The sequence below is a fragment of the Filicampus tigris genome, chromosome 5, assembly GCF_054856515.1.
Source record: "Filicampus tigris isolate MCC_2025a chromosome 5, RoL_Ftig_1.0, whole genome shotgun sequence".
NCBI classification, from domain to species: Eukaryota; Metazoa; Chordata; class Actinopteri; order Syngnathiformes; family Syngnathidae; genus Filicampus; species Filicampus tigris.
Window position 1 is genome coordinate 19101882 of NC_141221.1, and position 15136 is coordinate 19117017.

At 38.1% G+C, this 15136-nt stretch overlaps 1 protein-coding gene across 4 annotated transcripts in view; it reads left to right on the forward strand.

Moving 5' to 3' along the window:
• Positions 1-1150: 1150 nt before the first annotated feature.
• The window catches only part of LOC147147682 (multivesicular body subunit 12B-like), a 42263-nt gene continuing 28277 nt past the window's right edge, over positions 1151-15136 (forward strand). Inside the window, exons 1-5 of one of the 4 annotated variants that reach the window (XM_086031036.1) lie at positions 1151-1211; positions 3233-3344; positions 10750-10845; positions 13183-13273; positions 14276-14405. In XM_086031036.1, coding sequence (XP_085887162.1) covers positions 3252-3344; positions 10750-10845; positions 13183-13273; positions 14276-14405 — 410 coding nt within the window. In that variant the 5' untranslated portion in view covers positions 1151-1211; positions 3233-3251. The other 3 variants (XM_086031038.1, XM_086031039.1, XM_086031037.1) reach the window with 3 other exon arrangements.

Sequence of the window (15136 nt, forward strand, 5' to 3'; positions counted from 1 at the left end):
ATCATACAGCATTGAACCTCATAATAGACAAAAATACTTTATTGGGAACAGCAAGTTTAACCCTCACTGGGAAAGGGGTGAAGTGCCCATGCGAATGTGGGACAGGAACTTGGGGCGCCAAATGGAGGAGTTCAAGTATCTGAGGGTCTTGTTCATGAGTGAGGGAAGAGCTAAGCCAAAAGGCGAAGCTCTCAATTTACAGATTGATCTGTGTCCTCCCTCTTTCCTGTGATCACAAGTGGTGGCCCGGGACCATAAAGGCCCTGATAGACCAAACCGACGTTGGAGGTCATGAAGCGTCGTGGCGTCTGAATGCGCCGTCTGTTTGATGTAGTGGCCACCGTCGTAGTGTTATAACCCGTCTGTAAGCGTCTTGGGAGCGTTTACGCATGTTGAATCGCCGTCGCCAGTCGTGACATTTGGTCACTCTGATTGGCTGTTAGCTAGCAAATCAGCGCTCGGCGCACCAACGTGAAGTGACAAATGCGTAAAAGCAGTGAGCAAAGTACAAGCGCGAGAGTTGACAATGTAAGTATTTCACAATACCGTGTCAAGAACGTGAGGGAGTTCATCGTGAGCGAAGAATATAGCTGAATGCATTGTTTACGTTTTTATAATCCGCTCACGGCCAACATCTTTCCGGTTGGATATTTCTAACCATGAGAAATGGTGACTACCGCCGCCGATGGTATGGACGGGTATTACATCTTATGCATTCGCAGAAGGTACTTTAATGGTCAGCGTCGCTGTCTGTCGCTGCGGTGTATTCCTCCAGCGTGACGTGCCGACAGCCGGGGCTAAGTGTCTGTCACTGTTGGCCAGCGTCTTTTATGTCTATCTGCCTTTAGTCTGAGTTGATGCAGGGAGCTCCCTCTGCAACCTGACCCTGATAAATGGAATTACTTTCAATATGAGATTTCATAAAACCTCTCATGTACAGTATATGTGTTATCTCTTTCCTTGAATGACATTATGCATGATGGTGGATGGCGAAGTTATGTAGGACATTAGAAATGTATTTATATATTTATTTTTACTATTATTATTATTATTTTTAGCTCTAAAGAAACCTGGAGCGACTGCATAAAAACTTAACAGCCCTAGTATTAGTTAATGATTTGTTAGTAGACCCTGTAGGCTCTGACTTCCTGGAGGTTGGAGGCACAAAGTCCGAAGAAACAGAACTGAGGGGATAAAGAAGCTTCAGTCAGGTAAACAAAAATCCAACTCCTGAGCGCATTTTAACAGCCCTTCTTCTGAACTCCAGCACTTCATACAGTGGCCTGTGATTTATTTAAGTACTGTATCAAAAAGTCTGTGTTGAAATCACTGATGATGTAGTGGTACACTCGCCATACTTTGCTGCTGGCAGCGTGGATTCAGGTCCTACTCAGTGACAGTGTAAGTGTGAGTTTGAATGGTTATGTGTCACAATATGCGTCATGTGATTGACTGGGATCAGTCCAAGGTGTTGTCAATGTATCTTTTGCCTGATGTCAGAGCAATACATTGATATACATTGTGTAGCTGTCCGCATACAGAAAATGGTAAGGATTGTAACCCATTCATTCTTTGGCTAGGCTTTATGCTTGGGGACACAAAAATCATTTTTTAAGTCCTTGGTTTTAAGGGTTAAGGTTTTAAAGGTGACAGTTCAGTTCACATTCAGTAAAATGAGGGGAACAAAGTAGGCTACTCGTTATATTTTCTATAAACAGGAACAGCTGTACAGTGGACCCCTGCAAACTCGCAGTTCGGCACCTGCATATTTACTTACCTGTATTTATGTTTTTTTCCCCCTCTGTATTTTTCCAATATTTTTTTAAAATATATTTTATTTACTTCTATTTTTTATGGAAAATGCTTACTGACGCTTCATGCCCACTAATTCAATAATAATTGGGGTTTAAAAAAATGCAATGCAATTATAATGGCCATCAATTATTCACAGATTTCTGCTATTCGTAGGCCATCACCTACAAATAGAGGGGGTCCACTGTAATCGCATGTAATGTGAAACAAAAAACTGGTAAGTCCTAGCAGTAAAGTCTCACCTAAATACAATGTTCATATGATAAAATAATGTGTTCAATAAAATGGAATGAAATATTTAATGTTAGATTATGTAGCAGCTTCAATCTTTTAGGAAACATCAATACCAATATATTGTCTTCTTTTTAGGAAAGGAATGATTCAGTTCAACACAAACTGTTTCAACTGCTCTGGTCAGACAGAGCCCTGAAAAGGCAGTTTAAATGCATTACGTTTTGCCTCAGCTTTACCTCACACTTAATCAACAATCAATTGCGCAAATCGACTAATCAGTACTATTCCAGTCTGTCTAAGTTACCTAATACGGCATTCTTAGTGGCACATGCCTTCTCTCACTATACTACAACTACACAAATGACTTACAAGTTTTTTTCAAATTAATTTCACACTATTACCAATATCTTTCTGTTCTGGGAGGCTTGGTTAGCTCTCCAGAAACACATCTTTTAGGAGTCAGGATTCCGAGCCTCAGACTCAAATTCATGTCACAAAGAGATCTGTCTTTCAGTTAGTCAATTCGCCAACCTGCTTCATTTGAATAACGGCAGCAATCTAACATTTGTTAGGGGACAGCTGTTTCTGGAGTGAATCACTTAATTTGATCAAGGTAATTGCGATAGATTCTGTAAACATCAAGATTGAATGCACTAAGTTTGTCAGTTAGTACAACAATGCTTTAAAGTTAATTGAATAAAGTTGCATCAGAAACCTTTGCAAAGCCACTTACCCTGTAAAAGGCTTGCATAGAATGCATACCCATTAGGCCAAAAATTCCCTTAGACAGGGATAGATAGCAATTGATGGGGACTTCCTTGAAAATACGTGATTGCTCTCTCTAATTTGTGACTTGTTGAAGTAATTGGGTGGTCTCCAAATGCTTTTTGGTCTGAGTTGTCATTTGATTCTGTGTTAGAAGGACGCCTTTTCTTTTACATCCCAATAAGCCTCATTGAGAAGTCAATACTGTGGCGTTCTGGACCTTTCAGCCAGAAAGAGCACTGTCCATTCACTGTGTAATGAAGCTTAATGATGCGAAAGGCAATTTGTGCAACTGTCAGTCTTTCGGTGATTTCATTTTTGTTTTTGTACCAAATTGTACACGTACAGCCTTATGCAAATATGAACTTACATTCCAGGTACATATATGGAGAGAAATCATTGCCAGTCTGATTTCCCCCAGATTTTGTCAGAACATTATCATGTCTGGGGCCAGTGACCAGATGCAGAGAGAGCCTATCACTGCAGTCGGAGTCCTTTCTTCACACAGCAAGGCTCCAGATGACTTCTATGTTGTAAGTTATTACAGTATATTTACCTCTGGTCAAGTCAAGTTTTCCTACAGCAAACACATCCAAGCGTATCTATATGAACCTTGCTTTATGAACTGTGGAACAGAAAATACACCATATCCAAGAGATTTTCTTCAAACTTACAGTGCTGAAAGCAATTAATGAAGAATTAAAATCTAGTGGGAAACAACATTGATTGATCAATTAAGAGTTGTCTTCCAATACTTTAATCCATACTGTATGACAGCATGTATTTCTACATAGTATAAGATCCATCTATGATGGTGGCAGGCATCAAATAAAATGTTTGTTTCGTTTTGTGTAGTGTAATGACTCATTTATGTTTTTTTGCATAGCTACGACACATCTTTAGGGGTACCTAAAATAACCTGAGTCCACCAGTTCTTCAGTTCTTTTGAACGCCAGACACCCTGACTCAGGCGACCCAGCTGAGGTTGATCAGGCCTCAGCGTGTGCCTGAGCAGTGCCTGACCATCTGTCTTTTGCCAGAGCCACCTAGTAACATTCACTGCATCCTCTATGCTGTTATAGATGGCTTTCTTTCTCCTCCTCCCGCCTGTGTTGCAGAGTACAAGTATACTTTCTGCAGAGAGACATGAAGTTTACTTTGATAATTACTTTGATTGTTCGCAGCCAGTCTTACATAGTCGCCAAAGTCCTAATACTGCATTTGCTTGATTCCGACTACAGTGATTTCTTTGTGTGCAAGTCAACCTATATACGAGTATATATATGACTGCCAGGGATGTTTTGGGCAGTTAATGGTTTTATTTTATTTTAACAGTTCTATTTGCCGTTTTTCCTCTTCCTGATGGACCTTGTTTACCAGAGTCGTCTCATAGGTATTGGTCAGCTTTGATTAGAATTTTTGGTGTGTCCGTTGAGCAGCATCGGTTTGTGCTCTTTGACGATGACAAAGATGGGGCCGTGAGTAACATTTAGGCAACTGACTAGCCAACTGGCTTGCTGCAACACTTTATTGAGGGTTACAGAAATTTCTTCATTGCAGTGTTTGTCTCAAAGGTTTGTGCAACAATATATTAAATTGAAGGGAACATAATTTTTGTCCACGAATTTGTTTTTTAAAATAATTCAGATGGACCACAAAAATTAAGCAATGCCTGATTTTCCTTAGTTTAGACAAAAATTTATAATTCTTATTTGTTATGGTTTATTGTTTTAACATATTCGTATCAAAGTGGTTTGTACCTGCTTGCAGTGTTGGCACTGGCTCATGAAACCTCTTGGCCAATGTGGCTAAAATGTATAAAAATTTCCTAGCCACAGTGTGTAGCCGTGTTTTTAAAACCACGTTCAAGAACCACCTTTTTACTTTAGCTTTTAAGCAATATAAATATATAAATAGTTATGAATGCTTCTGAAAAATCCGTGGTGCACCGAGGGCGCGAAAGTTGAAGCGCGAAGTAGCGAGGGATCACTGTATATATTTACTTTTCTTAATTTTGTAGTATAATTTCAGTCTCTTACCTCTTGTCTTTTCGGTCTCTTGTCTCTTATTTAATTTTACATAGCTCTAATTTTAGTGTATCATTTATGTTTCTAAATCCTATTAGTCTGTAGACTTTTATGTTGATAAGTTTACCTGTTTTTTTTATTTTTATTTTTATGCTGGCGGTCTGCAGCTGCGGCCTGCGATCTGGTCCTGGTGCAGACGGCTCCATGAGATGCCGTTTCCCAACGAAATTCTCTGTGCTCAGCCTCAAGTCCTTAGGTCATTCTTTTGCACTCTTACCTTTTATCTTATGTATGTTTGTGTATGTGAGTTTGCATCCTTGGGGATGGTGGACCGTGGACAGGAGGGTGATTTCATTTACGTGAAGAACTTTGAGTTGTATTCCTATTAGGGCTGTCAATTTAGCATGTTATTCTATGCGTTAATCCAACCCCCTTTTGACGCCGTCAGTTTTTTTGATCGCGTGATTAAGGTTTCTATAGCAACCTGCGGCTGCATTGATAAAGGCTGCTGGTCACCATGATCTATACATGTATATTTAAAAAAAAAAAAGCTTTAGAAGAGAGGAGGCGTTACATCTGCTACAAAATATTGACGATGGGGATGAATTGCTCACGCATTGGTAATGTAACACTTATAAGTTGTTCTTCCTTATCTTCGGAGGCCGTGGTATGGTTTTTTCAATATAGGTTTGAGAACAAACCAAATCAAAAAGGAATAAATACTTAAGCACAATATAAATATTTACTCACAAAACAATATTGCAGGATTTTAGAAAAATTATAAATACAAAATAATATGCCGTTTGCAGATGTATTTTATAACAGCAGGACCCATGCCGCGCAATCGAGAGCCGTTGCACCAACTGTTTCTCATTCATTTATCTGACACAATTTACATTAAAATATACCCACAACAGAATTTTAATAAACAAAATACCCTTATAAGACACTCGAGCAGCGAGTAATAATCTTTTTTCTCGATTAAGTCATTGCCAGAGTCCAATCAAAGTGACGCATGTAAAAATGACTGCTCTCGTATAGTTCTAAATCCAGGCGGCGCTTGAGCAGCAAGTCGCTCTCAAGACAAAATAAACATATCTGTCAGAACAACACTAATGTAAATGATTGTGCGTGTGGGTGTGTGCATGCGCGGACGCGTGTGCGTGTGGGTGCATGCATGCGCGCACATGTAGGTGTGTGCGTGTATTTGAAAGGGCTGAGGGGCTGTTTGTGTGAGTTAACTCCAATGCTTGTTTTTTCAATTGAAGAGGAAGTCAACCCAAACATTTTTTTTTCAAGAATATGTTCTATGCAGGCCCCCTAGTTAAAACAAGGTATTCTGATTAATATTGTGTTTGTGGAATATGAGTCAAGCAGCAAAATCTAGCAATCTCAGGGGTCGGCCATTTTATCACTTCCGTCAACTGAAAATGACATCACAGATGCCCTGAGGGCTCAAACAATGACCAAGCTCAGTTTAAGAAAACAGGTGAGCTGTGATTGGTTGTTACCTGAGATCTGAGAAACTGTGATGTCATTTTTAGTCGGCAGACGTGACAAAATGGCCACCCCCAGTGATGGCTAAAAACAGGTGGATTAACTCTTATTCCACAAATGCAATAATTATCAGAATGCCTTGTCTCAACTAGTGGGCCTGCATAGAACATATTCTTGAAAAAAATATTGTTTGGGTTGACTTCACTTTAATAAAATATTTGCATAAGAAAATCAATCCTCTTATTCATGTTAAGGTATTAAAATTCAAGAAAATAATGGGACAGAAAAATCAAGGGATTTTTTTTACAATATGTAAAATATGCGATTAACTACGAGTTAACTATGAAAAAATGGGATTAACTGTGATTAAATATTTTAATCGCTTGACAGTACTAATTCCTATGTATGAAAAGCGCTCTATCAATTAAGTTTGGTTGATTAATTGACAACATCACATTTACAAACCTTAACAATTTGTGTCTTCGGTTCCCCAAAGCTTCTTGAGTGTTGTTAAATGCAAATGTCATGTAACATAGTGGTAAACATGCCCCTGTCCCAGCTTTTTTGGAAGATGTTTCAGGCTTTGAATTGAAAATGACTGAGTATTTGCAAAAAAAATATATATATATATTTTATCAGTCTGAACATTAGATATCTTGTCTTAGTAGTGTATTCAATTGAATAGAGGTAAATTCACATTTAAGTAATGATAAGAACAAATTACTCTGTACACTTGTATACATCTTTTCGGGACAGGAGAAGACACATTAAAATGGAACATAATCAGCTATGCAGAATTGTGTTCGACTTTGGAGGTTCCTCTGTACTTGGATATGATGTGTCATTCACACTAAAAACCTTGAATTCTCCAAGAGAAAAGAACGCACCATGGCATTTTATAAAATAACTTTCAAGGTTTTCAAACGAATAATCCAATCTTGAGGAACATCATTTGAAAATGTCTTTAATCGGTAAATTAAGAATGCGGATCGTGTCTATAGGAATGTTACACCGTACTAGTTTAATGTATTATTTTCAGCCCTCCATGCAAGCCTCCTTTTAAAAAACCTACTGCTTACCACTGTTACCTTACCCTTTATGCGCCAAATCAAAGGGCTGATTAACTCTTTTGCTCTCTGATTCTGTGCTGTGCTGTGTTTTCTCATCTCTGAACTTCAGCAGATCGTTCCAACACAAGAGAGCACAAGCCAAGATCAAACACCGTTCCACTGGGATCTGCAGCTTTGCTCAAGAATGAACAGCCACCCAACATCAAACACCATGCGCACACTCAGTCGTACATTGACTCTGCAAGGGTTCCAAAGGGGATAGCGTTTCAAATTCGCAAGCATTTGACTTGGTTATTCTCATAAAGTCATTATTAAAATTTGCATTTATTTCAAGAGGCATTAAATTGGTTTTGCGTTTGCTGGGACATTAGGGGTAAGAAACACAAACTCCTTGTCAGTTTTTAAGGAAGAATATGCAGCTATAATAAACAGTTTTGGTAATCAGTCTATCCTATTTCATGTCTTCTCAAGAGCTTGAGAGCAACATTTGTTACCACTCGGTTCAATCTTCTCTATAATTTGTCCTCTTGGACTTAAAAGTATGATATTCAATACGAATTTAAAATTGTTTAATCTTGTGGAATTCTAAAATGTACAATTCATGTAAGACGTAACTTACTGCCACATCCAAAATATGATTTCAGAGAGAGTGTGGCTATGGTTTGAGGGGAATGTATAACCTAAGTACTCAAGTACAACAATGAAAAGCTTTTGTATATCTGTATGTGGAGTGAAAGTCTGGAACAGACTGAATGTCGATCTACAACAATGTGCAAACATTCACCAGTTCAAAATGAGATATAAAACCAACATTTTTCAGAAATATAAGGAAGGGCTTGATAATGAGATGTTGCAACACTAGCTGTTATATTATCAGTAATATTATATTATTTTATTGTTATTGTTGGCATTGCCATGGAAAAGTACATATGTATTACCGTAGTATATGTGAAAGTATAAGAATATATGGACAAGGTACATTATCAATAATTAGTATAATAACCTTCATTATTAATCATTTGGATATTAGTTGTATGTTAGTATATTATCTGTTGTTAGAGTTAAATCAAATATTATTCTATGTAGTCTAATAATATACTATGCATAACTACATTTTTATTTTATGTATGGTAAGTGAATTCAAAAGTGTCCAACATTTGATCTATTGTGCGTTGTAAATATATCGAAATAGAGTACAAAGCATATACAGTACATTTTATACTAGCAAATCCTCATAGGACAACTAAAAACCAAAATGTTGGGAAAAGTATATACTGTACTATGCAATGGAATCATGCTGATCTTGTCTCAATTTACTTACTCAGTGTGAACAGCAACATGTGGCTATACAGGTTGATGGTAACTTCTGCCATCTAGTGGAATATTATTTATCATTATAGGTTGCGGGTGTAAATAGCTCAACAAAAATATCTTGTTTGTAATTAATGAATGATAATTTCCACCCCATCTAAGTGACGCTGCACACTAATGTGCCACAGTACAGTGGTTGGGAATCATGGTTCCAATACATGTTGCATCACATGGATGCAGCAAGCTTGATATCAGTCTTCAGACACATATATTGTGAATCTAATAAGGTGTGCTGTTAGCCAATGATCCAAATTAGAAATTTTATTCTTGGCGTCTGTCCTTTACTTAAAAAAAATTGAGACTTGAATCAGTTTTGCCATTCTGTTTCCCATAGGTAACCCTGGGTGGGTTCTATCTCCAGACTAGCCTTTTATGTACAGATGTGAGTCTCCGTGCTATCTGTCGGTCTCCTGAGATCTTTCATTAGAAAATTCACCACCTGTTTACATCATGTTACATGTCTCATCCGTGAAATTTTAGGAACATATCGGTTGAAACTGTCATTGCTTTTTAAATCAAGAGACTTCAGTGGCAGAGCTGTGACATCTTTTGGTGCTCACAAATGGTATTTCATTGACTGAGCTCTTTGTAAATACAAAGAGCAGGCGGAAGAAAGTGTTTAGGAGAACCACTACACATTGTTTCTGCCATGGCGAAGCAGTTGGCCTTTCACATTCAAGCTGCGTCGTTCTCAAGCTGCCCCCGCCTGTTGGCAGGATGATGCCTGAGGTGCCTCCTAAGAGGACCGTGCCCTCATTACTCTTCAACTTGACTTTGGGTTTCACAAAACTAGACCTTTGGTTAAGCTGACAGAATGCTGTGACTACTGACCTGGAAAAAGTGGCCAAGACGGCTTGTCTTGTAGCGAAGAGGAAGGGTCTGTGATGTATAGGCTCCTTCTGGGACTTTTAGTTGAAGTGCCGTTGGTGACACCCAGCCAGAGAAGAGCTCGCTGCTCATCTAATGCTCGCTCTATCTTTCTCACCTCACTATCTCTGCTCCCTGCATCAAGTCCCAACCCCACCCCCCACCCCCCCTTCATCCCATCTTGTCTGTGGTGGTTTTGCATGAATCTCCCTGTGCCATCCTTCCCCCACCCAGTCACTGGGGTCATTCATCATTATTGTCAAGGGGGGTAATGCGTGTGGGTGGGTGCAGAGATCTATGACTTCTTCATTTGAATGAACCTCATTAGATTGACTCTTCTTTGTAAAGGATCCCTTTAGAAAATAACCCTGGCAGTTATTTAGGTGATTCTCACATTGCAGCCAATGGAACATGACGCCTCAACCAAGCATATTTGCTTCGACGATAGAGGAGTCTGCAGGTTATATTTTATTCTGCACAACACACAGCGTGGTTGTTTAGGACCTTGAGCTTGACTTGTAGCACCTAAATGCTGTCAATATGATGCAATCTATTATTCTTACTGCATGCGTCAATCTTTTATAACTATGAATGAGCCTATTATACAAGGACAAGATGCTCCTTTATTGGGGAGTAGCCTCATTTCTGCACACACGTAAAACTGCATTCTATCCTCAGCAGTTTACTGTTAGAATATTTGTCTCATTAAATACTAGGATGAATCCACCAAGGATGCAGAGCAGTCAAACTTCAAGGTGCCGTCATCTTACCTGTACCTCGATAAGGGGTTACTACATTTTAAAAAATACATTATATTTTGCCATGGAAGCGCAGTGAAGTGTTGTTTCCTTATTAGAGTGGATTGTTGTCAGGGCATCTTTAATCAGCCTTCTCCCAAGAGATGATATTTTTAGCCAGCTTTTGGGAGGCTAAGACTCCTTTACCCATGCAGAGCTATAATGAGATGGAGTGCAAGTGTAGGCAAGCATTAATTAAGGAGAGTATGCAAGGAAGAGACAATAGCAACATGCTCATGGCATACATACATTAACTTTATCCCACCTCCTGAATTTTTTCTCCCTGCCTGCTTTTTTTTTTCAATGTAGGTAGCACAAACAACAGATGGCTCTGATGCCGACCTGTGGAAGGACGGCTTATTCAAATCCAAGGTCACGCGCTACCTCTGTTTCACCAGAAAACCTGTAAGTGGTGGAATGTAAAGTATCACTTTCCGTGTGCATTCTGCATTTTGTCTGCCCGTCTGCTACTTTAGGGGAGTTCTACAGCCAGAATATTTTAACAAGCTTTGCACTCTGATTACTCCTATTTTAAAAAGGCCAGCGCTGGCAGTGCAGTTTTGAATCTTTTACATATAATGGATTTGCATGCATATTCAAAGTGTGCAATATTCCTCTCATTGCAATATTTTTCTGGCCGCTGGTCCTCCTGAGGTTATTTGCTTATTGATGACACAACAATGAGCTGTATTTTAACTATCTATCATTACTTATTCAAGTGTATCTGAAGAGAAAATGGCATTTATGATTACTGAAAATGAACACTTTCATTTTATGAAAGAAAATGACACCATATTAGATTCCACTAAAATTCTAATACATGTGTAATTATATTTTTGATTTGTTTACATTTGTTGAACTGCGTGTTTGTATTTTAAGTTGATGCTCTGGACCTGGTCCATTAACATTAGAATATTTCTTTTTATTGCTAAGCTCACAAAGCCATCGGACACAGGTTAATTTTACATTTAGGTTTTTGCTAATCACAACCAAAGATAATCACAGAGATTGGGTTCTATTTTACAGCTTTACCTAATTAAGTGCCCGTTGAATTTGTAAATTATGAAATACTTTTTACAAAATCTGGATATTTACTTTATTTGACAGGATTCTTTTATTTACAGAACGCCCTCTAACATCCAGACAACGTGGCAGCAGCTGCCTCATGCCCATGTTCAATCTGGACTGCTGGCTAGTGTATAGCATACAAATAGCCCTGCCCTTGTTCCTGTTTATTATCTTAAAATGTGTGTCTGCGCTGTTTTAAAGACTTTGACACAAATAAAACACGACAGAGCTATCAACAAAGGCTATTTTGTCTGCCAGTCAAAGGAGCTCCCACTATAATTGTCTACGACAAAAACAGATTCTGTAAAATTATCCCTTGAATTATATGGGTGGGAAGTAAATAGTTTGTGATTTATCATACTCTGGTTGGAACTAGATGAACCCCCTTTGTCACGTCCTGATAGGGGGGAAAAATCCCCAGCAAAAGAGGCAAATACAAAAAAGCTCCCATGCATAGTAATAACATTCATCCATATTTCTCCTTAAGTCAGTGTAAAAACTATGAATAAAAATATCTCTAATGGCAATGACTGTCAAGCAACTACAGCAGAGGAATTCAGCCATCAAGTCATGCCTGGTTCAGCCCACTTTCTTGTGCAGTGGTGTATTATTGCAATTTATTATGCCCAAAAATGAAAATGTTAAGGAGTCATGGAAGAGTCATGCTTGAAAATGTCAGATGACACAGCCCCTGGATGCTCTCAAACCAGCCTCCTTTCCTAGACAACACTCCCCCTTTTTGAACCTAGCTATTAGCTACTATATATATATATATATATATATATATATATATATATATATATATATATATATATATATATATTAGTGATGTCAACAGATAAAAAAGAGAAAATATGTAATAGAATTATGATCTGTAATTAATTGATTTTATTAGTCTATTTTTAATCTCACTTAAAAATTGCCGAGAAAAGCCCCAAAGCCCTCATTTTCTTCATGTATGTATCTGTATTTATGGTAGATACAATTTTTTCAATTACCTAGCCATTTTCCACCTTGGCGCATTAATCAGCCAAGTCCCTGGTTTCTATGGAAATCTCAAACTGCTAAAAGTAAAAAAAATAAATAAAAGTTGTTCTTATTTCCATATATGTATATATTTTTTTCAAAAATGTTTTTTTTATTTTCGGTCTTATTTATTTTCAGTCTATTTTCAGTCAGCTAAAATAAAATAAAAAATAAAAGTTGTTCTTATTTCCATATACATATATATATTTTTTTTTTCAAATATGTTTTTTTTTATTTTCAGTCTTGGTTTTTATTTTGGCAGTTTGGGTCCTGCAGTGCAGAAGGAAATAAAATCATCCAAATGCTGAACTAAAAAGGTCTGAGATCCTCTGGCACTCCATTCAACAAACGTGGGCCATATAGAAGGATGCCTCACCGTGGGTTTTGGTTCTAACTGAAGGAAGTGTTAAAAGTCCAGTGCCAGAGGACTTCAGGGTCCGCGAGGGTTGATATGGTAAAAACAAACCCAATAAATAAGAAGGACTCCGACCCAAATAGAAATCTACGGGTACAGCTCTAGTCTGAGTTGTTTTGTAAACTATTGACTGACATTTTCTCTCCAAAATAAACGAATTTTTTCAATACCTTGCCCCGCATCATTATGAAATCTGACGTTGCATCAATGGCTTCTGCTTTTATCTGTTATAGGGCCCTGATGTTGTTGTGGATGTAAAGTTGACTGACATTAAAGATGCATTGCCAGAGGGCTTCTTTGCAGTACAACAAACAATGGACACAAGTAAGGAAAGAGACAATGCACTTGCAAACCGCAGCCTAGTTCACCCCTTCTTACTGCCTGACCAACTCAAATGGAGGGGCCAGCTTTGCTTGAGATTGTGAATGTTTTATGGGTGCAGGTTAACTTAGTTTATGGTCGACTGCGGGAATAAAATAAACATTTTGCCCCAGAGGTACAACACAAGAGAATAATGAGTCATTGTTTATCTAAGCTGGAGCTGTGCTTTTCTTTATGAGGGACTTATTTATTTATGTATTTATTTGGGAAGAGGACGAGTGGATGGGGGTTATCTAATATTAATGAAATGCATTCCCCAATGCTTTAGTGCTTTTTGAGTGCTATGTATTTCCCCTTCACCATTCATGCCTTGGAAATGTAATAATATTTTGGTGTGTGGAGCAAGGACAGCTTGTTTATTATTTTTATTATCATTCCATTTATGCTGCACTCACAGTGTTGCTGGGGAAATAAATGGGAAAAGCACAGAAGCAATATACAGAAGGATGACATTTTTTGTGAGAAAGAAGAAAATACATTACTTTCTGTTTTTCTATGGTGTAATTTAATATTTAATTACTTTATGTGGATCTATGTTTAATGTACTGTACATGTGGCATACGCATACCATATGAGTTTCTTTTCAGACGAAACCAGTTGAAATGCCTTTTGTGCACTAATGTTGAAAGAGGATTATGCTCCTTCTTAGCTCTGAAATACAAATGATCACAGCACACGTGGATTGATTTGTTGATTTTTGTTTTATTTTGTTGGTTTTTACAACACAAACTGATACTACAATGCGGGTGTTGATGTGAAATTCTGAATTTGATTCATAGAGCCCTTGTCTCCCAACAACTACTGGCCTAAAGTCAGCTATTTAGCACAAATTGAGTTCTGAGGGGATGGAAACACCTTGAGTTTTTTTTCGCTAAAAAAAAAAAAAAGAAAGAAAGAAAACATGGTCACAATTTCTGTCTGATACCTTCATGTCTCCGTGATCAGAGGAGCCTGCCATGAGGAAGAGGAGGCTTTGTGTGAAAATAAGCCCACGTGCAGCTGCGGTGACGGCTGTCTTTGACTTCAAGATCATTGCCAAATCCAAGCACCATCTTGTTGACTACACCAGCATGGGGTATGTTGCTGACCACTGCAAATAATAAGATATTTTTTTAAAAAGCTAGAATACTTCACAATTTGTGCAACAGTAAATAGCATGCAGCTGAAAGCATTGTGGCTATAATGGCTAGCGTGAAAATGTACAGTCGGTTGTCTGAAAGGGGTGAACAGATTTACTTTATTTTGTTTTGGTTATACAGTGATTAACAGTGTCTTAAATGCCCTGTAGAATGACTATATATGAAGCTATTTCTCCTGTTTTGACTATAGCCGACTTGAAATTAATCTTAACTGCACTTTAGTTGTTTGTAGTCACTGCTGTGGCTTCCTGCATTTCAGCATGCCTTGCGTGCAGGAGATAAATTTGAGTTGGAAAATCAAGAGGCCAAGAAGTTCTATACAAGTTTGTCCATAGGTGCAGTAAATTGTGGAAAAAAACGGCCATCATAGCTTAAAAATGCTGGTCGTATTTTGGACATGTCACACCTAAACAGGAAGAATGATGAAAGATGCAACCGTTATGTGACCAAAGACGTGCTGCGACAGATCAAGCAGTGTTAGATTTAATCACACAGAATGTCTGCCTCTTTCTACCTTTACGATCAGAAGAGGAATAAACTAATGAAATGATGTGAATACCACCATATCCATACAATCACAAACACAAAAGTAATGGAGGACAAACAGTGCTGTGCTGTGGTCATGTTAGTCATGTTAATTGCTTAAAGCTTACTAACCTGCAGCTCG